This window comes from Manacus candei, unplaced genomic scaffold (genome assembly GCF_025592945.1).
Source record: "Manacus candei isolate 608988 ecotype Guabito, Panama unplaced genomic scaffold, ASM2559294v1 h1tg000033l, whole genome shotgun sequence".
Taxonomy (NCBI): Eukaryota; Metazoa; Chordata; class Aves; order Passeriformes; family Pipridae; genus Manacus; species Manacus candei.
This window is the reverse complement of record NW_026138081.1, coordinates 9,643,901-9,652,834: the sequence shown is the minus strand read 5'-3', so window position 1 is coordinate 9,652,834 and position 8,934 is coordinate 9,643,901. Positions and strand designations below refer to the sequence as shown.

General features: G+C 47.9%; 1 protein-coding gene across 1 annotated transcript; it reads right to left on the bottom strand.

Moving 5' to 3' along the window:
- Positions 1–41: 41 nt before the first annotated feature.
- SLC35C1 (solute carrier family 35 member C1) lies at positions 42–4,413 on the bottom strand. The gene is made up of 2 exons (XM_051791694.1): positions 3,817–4,413; positions 42–2,067 (listed from the first exon to the last, which is right to left on the bottom strand). The coding sequence occupies exons 1-2, from the start codon at positions 4,358–4,360 to the stop codon at positions 1,508–1,510; spliced, it is 1,104 nt and encodes a 367-aa protein (XP_051647654.1). The 5' UTR covers positions 4,361–4,413; the 3' UTR covers positions 42–1,507.
- Positions 4,414–8,934: the final 4,521 nt, after the last annotated feature.

The following is an 8,934-nucleotide window of genomic DNA, read 5'->3' as shown; positions in this document are numbered from 1 at the left end:
GGCCGCCGTGCAGTACGAGCAACATTAAAAATAAAATAAAAATATTTCAAGGACCCTCAATGGCTGCCTACATAAAAAGGTACCTGTGGTCATGAAACCTGGCACATTCCCAAATTAAACAGGAACATATTCCAGGCAGAAATGGAGTGTTTTTCTGTAGGCGAGGCTAGACATCACTCACGGGGCACAGTACATCGTGTAGTGTCCATTGGGCAGGGTACGAAGCAATGGCATGGATTGCCCAGGATCACTATTCAAATAACTCCTTATGTTTAAAGGGGCCAGGGATTCAGAAAGCTGGTGCAACATCACAGCTCACAACAGGGTGTTGCTGTTGACCCTTGGGATCGGAAATCACAGCAGAGTATTGCACAGGACCAGATGTCAGGGGCAGAGATTTCTGCAGAACTAACTGTTCAGCAGCAAGTTCCAAGCAAAGGGATCGATGCAATTGAGCAAACCTAGGATTTTTTTTTGAGTTGAAGATTCACTGAGCTGGCCGTGGGGATGTTCAAAAGGAACAAGTCAAAAGACAAACTGCAAACACCAGAGGAGATGCAAACTATGTATGAAACAAGTTTCCTGAAACAAGCCTAATTAGTAACAACCCCATTTTCAAACACAAACCTACCCCCTACACAGAGGGTAAAGAGGAGAGTGTTGTGAACTCTGTGAAGTGGGATCCCCACCCTATGGCAGCAAGTACTTCATAGTAACTTTTCCCCATCTGCCTGTCATGGAGAGGCACAGAGGCCAAGCTCATTCCTCCATGAGAAAGTCCACTGGATCGAGCCTGCTCTCCCTCATGGGACACAGTGGAGAGGTAATAAGAAGTTTGATGCCAGAGTCTTAGTATGCTTCCCCAAACTGAGATATCAGATGTAGGGCAACACAGAAAAAAAACTCAGAAGGATGTGATACTGACTCGCTGGAAAGAAGACTTGGAGGCACTGCTGTTGCTTAGACTTGTACATAGCCAGAAGGGAAGGAATTTCTATCCTCTGCACTGAATGGGGCAACAGGAAGAATGGCTGTTGCAAAAACCTTTTACAGCAGAAGTTTACTGGAGTCAAACCCAAACAGTCTGGCTACTTGCCTCTTCCTTACCTTGAGGTTCAGGATTTTATAACTTCAGTCTGCATTCATTCAGCTAATTCTAGATCCCTAACTACAGAAAGCTCCTACCCCAGTCTTTGTCTGCTAGGAACCCACCCCACACACACAGATGCAAATTTCCCCAATTAGGTCAATAGCAACATCCATTTTAAAAAACAATCACAAAAAACCCCAATTGATCTCTATAACGCATGCTCTCCACAACTCTGATAGGGGTGAGATCCCACGGATAAAACATGATCCAGTCAGGTCTTTGGCTCCGGTTCCTGACACAGTTCCCCATACACTTTGCAGGTGAATTTTTTCCTGATCCCTGCTCTTCTTCTCCCCAGGAGGCAATGAGCACCAAAGGTTATCCCCCTAGGCACAGAAATGGAAGTGCAGGAGCTGCCTACACACCAGTCTCATTTCTTTCGCCGCTTTTGACATTAGGATCCTCTTGCGCCTTTCTCATCTCCAGTCCTTTCACCCACGTGTAGGCAAAGGAACCCCCCAAAACCATCAAGTTACTTGTCCACCACAGGAAGCTCTTTGTTTCCTCAAAGTAGATAACAGCCAGCACTGTTTGGGCACAGGCCTTGGCTGTCCCAGACACATTGTGGGTGAGTGGGCTAGTGAACTTAATCTGAAGTCCAGTCACATACCCAATGGCAAAGCCAAACACTCCCCCCAGGGTCATCACACCCCAAAAACTGGGGCTCCCCAGTTTGTCAAAGTGGTAGAGCGTGCGGAACTCGCCCAGCAGCATCATGAGAGGGAAGAACAGGACACAGGCATTGACATTGTTGTAGAAGGTCAGGCGCCAGATGCTACCATCCACCACAGGCAGCACCTTCTTGGTGTAGATGGCATTGAGAGAGACACACAGGCTTGCTAGGATCCCAAAGAATATACCTGTCCATGATAGTGTGCCCTCTGCTCCTTCCTGGTCAACACCCAGCCAGAAGCCACCTGCAACCAAACAAATCAGGCATCACCTGAAAAACTGCTGAAAGGCTCAAAACATAGAAATTCATCATCTACTTTATACTGAACAACCACAGTCGCAAACAGACAGGCTTAAGGATTTTCCCTTTCTATTAAGTGAACACAAAAATGTTCACTACTAGTGTCCTGGGAAAATTTATTTTAGGAGGGCAAGTAATTTACTGTGCGGTTAATTCAATCTCAGAGGACTAATTCCCACACTGAGTAGGCAGCACTAGTTCAGAAACTATTATTTCAGCTAGTCTTTGCATATAGGTAATTTTCAGGAGACTGTGTGACTATTTTTTAATTGAAAAGACAGCAAACTCATACATGGGTAGAAAAATACACAAATCTACATGGGTAGAAAGGTTTGGGGAAAAAAAAGCCTCACAGGCTTTCCTGTTAACAGGAAGGAAAAGGTCAGAAAAGAGGGAAAGATAGTAAATACATGGATGTAATATTAAGAACCACGGTTGAGAAAAGATCACAAGGCAGAAACTGTGTGCAGTATCTTCAACATATTAAACTTTGATGGGTAATGAACTCTTCAACCACCTCCAAAACAGGAGCTACAGGCTTTGTGTCTCCTTATGCAGCTCATAAGCAAAACATAAAAGGGGAGATGAGCTACTGAAGGAGAACTGCACCATGTTTTCATAAGCTGCTTCACGTTGGAGTTGGCCTGGCAAGTTACCTGCAAAGCAGCCAACATGCTTTAATCTAGGCCCAAATACAAAAGGGTTCAATGCACTGACAGAAAGGGCTTTGCGTCAGACCACAGAGGATGCTCAGCTGTGCTACTTCCAGGCATACTGGGCATACTGTCAATGCTCTCACAGTAAAAGGAGACAGAGCCAGGGGGACAGAGCCTTGGAGAAACTCTGTAAGGCTGGCAGACACCATACTCCTGGGCAGTATCCAAACAATAGATTAGCTAAAGCAATTGCTTGCATCACTTGGGTGGAAAAAAAAAAGAGTAGTTCTGTTCCTGTTCACCTATTCTATGGAGATGAGATTTCTCTCATTTTCACCTGAATCCATCTACTTGTCTAAGTATCAAAGTGAACACAGGTTCACCTGGAACCAGACTGAAATAAACATTCCACCATTCTTGGCATCTAAGTGACCCTCCAGTGGAAGGTAGCTTTTGGCATTCCCAGTGCCTTTGGAATTAAAGACTTGCAAGCATCCCCGTTAAGCCAGTCAATGCCCAGCCCTACATCCTAACCACACAACCAGATCTTCTAGTGGTGTTTTACGCATGGCTTGATCAGCTAACCATTCATCACATGCATTCAGCCTATCTGAACTGGCTGGCTCCATTGCATGGGCCCAGTGGTGCTGACATAAATGTTATTGTTACCAAAGTTAATAATGAACAAGCACTTGGGAACGGGGAGAAAGCCACCTGCTGTTTTATGGCCTGTACAGGGGAAAAAGAAAAAAGGTAAGGTAAGTTAAGCATCATTAGGGGCCAGAGAGGTTTTACTGCTCAAAAGAAAAAGGGAGCCACGGTCAAGGGTAATTTCCTCTCTTAATGAGTTATCCACATCCTCCAGACATACAAAGCAAGTTGCCGGAGGCAGAGCAAGGCATGAGCCCTGAGTTACCCCACCTCACCAGGGAGCTGCCACACATATGGGGATGACTTCCAAGGGAAAGACATTCCACCACCTCTGTCTCTCTGGGGCTGTCTGCAGGATCGGTGCAGCCCCTTCTGCTCCCCCTCACCTATGATGACTCCGCAGGCCAGGAGGGCGTAGAGGGAGGTGGTCTGCTTGAGGAGCAGGTAGGAGAGCAGCACGTTGAAGACGGTGGTGAGGGAGCGCCCCACGTTGTAGAAGGCCACGCCGACGTGCTTGAGGCAGAGGTTGTTGGAGGTGACCATGCCGATGAAGACGGCGGAGAGGGGCAGGACGCTGCGGGACACCTTAGGGTCGAGGCGGAGAGTGGGCAGGCCGGAGCAGGGGGTCCCGCAGGCCGCCCCCAAGCTGAGGCCGAGACAGAGGGCGGCCGTCAGGGCGCACTGGAAGAAGGTGACGAAGAGGGGGGCGTCGAGGCGCAGCGAGGGGCTGTCCAGCAGGTACTTGTTGAGGAAGACCATGGCGATGGAGGTGAACCAGTAGAGGCAGACCACCACGGCGATGCGCAGCGCCCGCAGCAGGAAGGGCGCCCGTCGGCCCCCGCCGCCCTCCGCCGGCAGCAGCGGGTCGGCGGCGCCACCGCCCAGCGCCATCCGCAGGATCCCCGTCCGCGTCAGCTGTGCCTTGCTCATGGCGGGCCGAGCCGCCCGGCCGCGGCCCGGCCTCCCTCTTCCCGCCGCCGCCGGCCCCGCTCGCCCGGCTCCGCTGCCGGCCCCGCGCCTCCAGGAGCACCACTGCCCCGCCCGCCGCCCTTTATTCACGCCCCGCGGGCGCCGCTCGGCGCCTCCCCGGCCGCGGCGCCATTTCGGGGGAGGGCCCGGCCCGGCCCCCGCCGCCCCGCTCCGCCCCGGGCAGCGCGGCCGGGCCAGCGGGGATGTTGGGAAACGTGGGGTGTGTAAAAATGTTCTTCAGAAAGGATGCTCTTTCATGTTTGCTGTTTGTATACTACCAAGCCTAATCGACAAGAAAGGTGATTTACCGTGAAACAGATAGCAGCGAACAAGTGATGTCCACGTGTTAGAAAGACAAATTGCTTGTCGGTAGAATTGCCTTGTTAAGGCTTAGGGCTCGACGTATTTCAGTGATATCAGACCTAGGGGCAGGTTAACAAAGCTTGGGAAGAAGGATGTACCACTGATAGTGGACACAAAGAATGAAGAATTTACGGGCCACAAGGACATTTGTCAGAACCCCCAAGATAAGGAAGATATTAACAAAGCCCAGAGATTGTGTTGAATCAGCTCCGACTGGGTAAAAGGTAATTCCGGCAGGGGGAGATCGCAACCACCGACTCACCGACCCAAATGAAAAGAAAGACTGAGCATGCAGACTAATTAGCATTAACCAACAGAGGATAGAATGCTAATTAATAAAAACTTGGTAACCCTTGTAGCCAATGAACTACCTTTGTTCCATAGCAAACAATGCCTTTGTTTGCTAAAATGTATAAATAGTGTACAGTTTTCGTAGAGATGGTGCTGGCTTTGTGGGTTTGCCACCCAAGCACCCCTTCTTGCGCAGAACTGGAAATCAATCAAATACCTCGACTCTGTGTGAGAATTGGACTCTTGCACACTGAGTGAAAGAATCTACTTTGGGACAACAGGGGCAGCCAGCAAGTAGGGCAGTTTAGCGAGGAGCAGTCCCCTGAGCGCAGTCCTCAGTCACCCCACTCAGCCAGGAGTGAGAGGCTCCCTGCGGGGCCACTGAGGAAGGGCTGCTGCTCTCATGGTCCTTAATGGTGACCAGCACTCCATCCACGCTGGGCAGTGGGCAGCAGGAGGGGACTGGTAGTGGTCCCAGTGTTGGGAACAACACTGCTCTGCTGGCTTATGTCAGCGTCCTTTGTATGCTGGTTGGAGCAAGTGGGATCTGGATGTTGGACATGCACTGATTTGCTAACACAGGTTTTGTCTACAGCCCACACAAAGCACAAGTCTATGCTCTGCTGCTTAAGCCCTCTGTACAGAAATAAGGTTTGCATTTTTAAGGTAAATAAAACCTTCCCGATACGACCTAAATGAAGTAGGCATGATAACATAGTGCAAACAGCTCATGAGGTCAGCACAGGGAAGTTGGCTGCCTAGTTCCCCTTGCTGCTGTGACAACTTTGAAATCTAACCAGGAGAACGTCTCTGCCAATGCCACTAACCTCTCCGGTGCAGCCTGTGCTGAACTCTGCATTACCTGGTTACATTGTAAGCTATACAGGTGCTAACTACTTACCAGGTAGCCTGAGTATTCGGGTAAGCTGCACACATTCTCATGCTAAAGCAATTACCCCACAGTTCCACATCATCATTCCAGGTATAAAAGACTCATCTGCTCATATTCACATGTCAAAATGTCCCACTTTCTCTTAATGGTGCTTTCTAACAAAGGAGCCTTTTCAGTACCAAACTCTAGCATGTTGTGAACTCAAACTGCTGGACAGGATGAAATAAATTAAAATTAATGCCAGATTCCATGTGGCGGGGGAGGCAGCAGTGAGCTCTGTGTCGAACATTGGTCAGTATGATCCCCCACTCCTTATTTCAGCTGAGACTGCTGCAAAGTGTCTGGTCTGCAATGTCCTGGGGCCCAGCAATTTGCAGGGGACATAATTAAGAGGATTTTGGAGGCAAGGCCAGAAGCTTTAATGGCCCCCATAGCAGTCTGTGCTCTTACAGTTGTGAAGGACAGAAAAATGTGGGGACAAAAATGATGCATTTAATTAGACCAATTGATGTGGCTGGAAAATGTTTCAGGCATAACATACTTTTCTCAAATCTCTGAAGTCACAGTTGATTTTTTTTCTCCCAGCTTCATCAGTTGGTTTAGTAAAAGATGTTGCCTTTCCTCACAGCCCTTCCCCTTTAAACAGCATCTGCATGCTGATAAGAATCACATTTCCTCTGGACAGAGAAAGTTAGTGCCTGTGTGCTTGATTTGGATTGCCCAAATGCTACACAGGGTGATGGAGACTTCTGTGTACATGCTGAGCACCTTCTCTCACCCTTACACCTTGAGATGGCTACCTGGTAGAGCCCTTGCAACCCCAAGTGAGTTTTGCCCGCTCACCTCACCAACCTCCCCTCTCTGCCTGCCTGCACAGCCAGGAGTGCTGGAATGTATGGTGCTTGCCTGAGCTCATGTGGGGCATGAAATCCCGCAGATGCAGACCTGCAGATCCTGCTATGGAAACAGAAGAGATCATGACTCTGCAGAGGAGCTGGCATTCAGGCATGGAAAGCTGCTATCGAAATAACCAGCTACTGTCCCCTCTAGCTCAGCTGTGCTTTAATTCCACTGGGAGAAGTGCAGCTAGCACTTACTCATTGCAAGCTTCCTATCCTCTGTCCCTTCCCATCTGCCTTCTTCCAGTGCCTGGCCCAGCACTCCTCCCATAAATGGCACTGGTCAGGGAAGAAAAGAAAGCAAATAGGCTAGGTGTGGGGCACTGGGTTGGTTCTAGAGGTCCTCACGGCCTGTTACACATATCTGTGGCTTCAGCATCACACATTTGTCTTGAATTTCAAGGAAATGACCTCTCTTGCCACTAACATTGCAAGAATGACAGTGCCTCTGGCAGAATCAGAGCCAGATATAGATAGTTTTTTCCCCTCTCTGCCACTTGCTAGTGTTGTTCAGAATGCCTTCTCTAAACTAAACACAGAATTTGGAGCAGTCCTCAAACCCAGTCCTCAATTCCATCTTGTCTGCTCATTCAGTGCACAGAAGATTGCTTTGTCTTGCAGAAGTTTGAAATATCCAAATCAATAAAATGTTCATTGCTTCTCCTGGGGGATTATTCTACAGCCTTATCACACATGTATGGCACGTCTACATGGGAGAATTGACCAGAATAGCTCTCTCAGCTCTGCCAATATAACTCCCTGGTGCTGACAGTGTATTCCAAAATAAAATTATTCTTGAATAATCAAGTAGTTCTGTGATAGTTGTGCTGGTCAATCTCTCTAGGCAGAGCTTGTCTACAGCACGGTTGTGACAAGTGCTTTGAATAAAGCCTTTCCAAGGTACAAAAACTAACTGGCAGAGTTACTCTGCATAGCTGTGTCTGCCTACCTGCCTCACAAGGATCTTTGCTTTGGGGGGAAGATGTTTTAAAGTTGTAGGTGATTTAGAAATTTCAGAGTAAAGGTGGTAATAAACAGGTTATAATGCTATTTGAAGCTGTTGAGACAATGTAGCCTGGCCTACTGCACAGCACCAGCCTTAGGCTTCCCTGAATTAACTCCTGCTTGAACTAAAGTTGATCTTTTCTGAAAAAAAAATAATTTTGATTAAAAATACTTCCAGGGAGACTGAACTCCATAGGGCACTATAATGTTATTCTGGTGGCAGTTCTTTCCCACTAAGTAATGCACACTCGTTTTCATACTTGGCATTGCCTGGTTCAAGTTTTCAACTTCTGGGTCTTGTTACAACTTTGCTGATTTTTTTACAAGCAAGCGCTTCCAGGCAGATGAAGTTACCTTTTAACCTGGTTTTTGGAGAAGATAAGTAACTTTAACTTCCTTACAGAAGATGTTTATTATGCTACTACATAATAAACCACAGCACTTCCTTATGCAGACGAGACCTTGACGTTTTCCTGCCCTACTACCTGGTTGTGTATTAGCTTGAGCTTTCAAGGTTTCAAGTTTGAACTGAAGATATTGCCTAATAACAACAGGTCTCAGCTGTCACACCATTATTTAGTATTTGCTGATAATCAATATATGAGAAGAAGGCCAATGCAAAATCTAAACCTGATTTATCAGCTTAGAATAGCTGAATCAGGTCTCTCTGCTAGGGTAATAAACATGAATCAGGGGGAGAGAATAGAGTAATCTCTCAGTATTGTCCTCAAATAACACCTGTTTCTAGTACTGGTGTTTCCTATTACAGCATCTTTCCAGACTCCCCCTAGTTCGTAGGAGAAATCGCCTTGGCAGGGTAGTGCTGCTGTAGGTCTCTATTGTACAGGATAATAGAAGTTGCTGCAGATTCATTGTGGAAAAACATAGAGCACCGGGGCAGTCCAGTGCAGAGGCAGCCCGATGTCACTGCAGAATAGGAACATTTTTGATCAAGGTGGATTTATTAGCTGTGGTTCTGTGCCACCTTTGTTGGCCCAGACAGCTGCTGCAAATATGCATTGGTGCCTGCCCCACATACTGTCCTCCAGCAGCTTGGTGGCACCAGCTGGAGAATGCTTGAATCC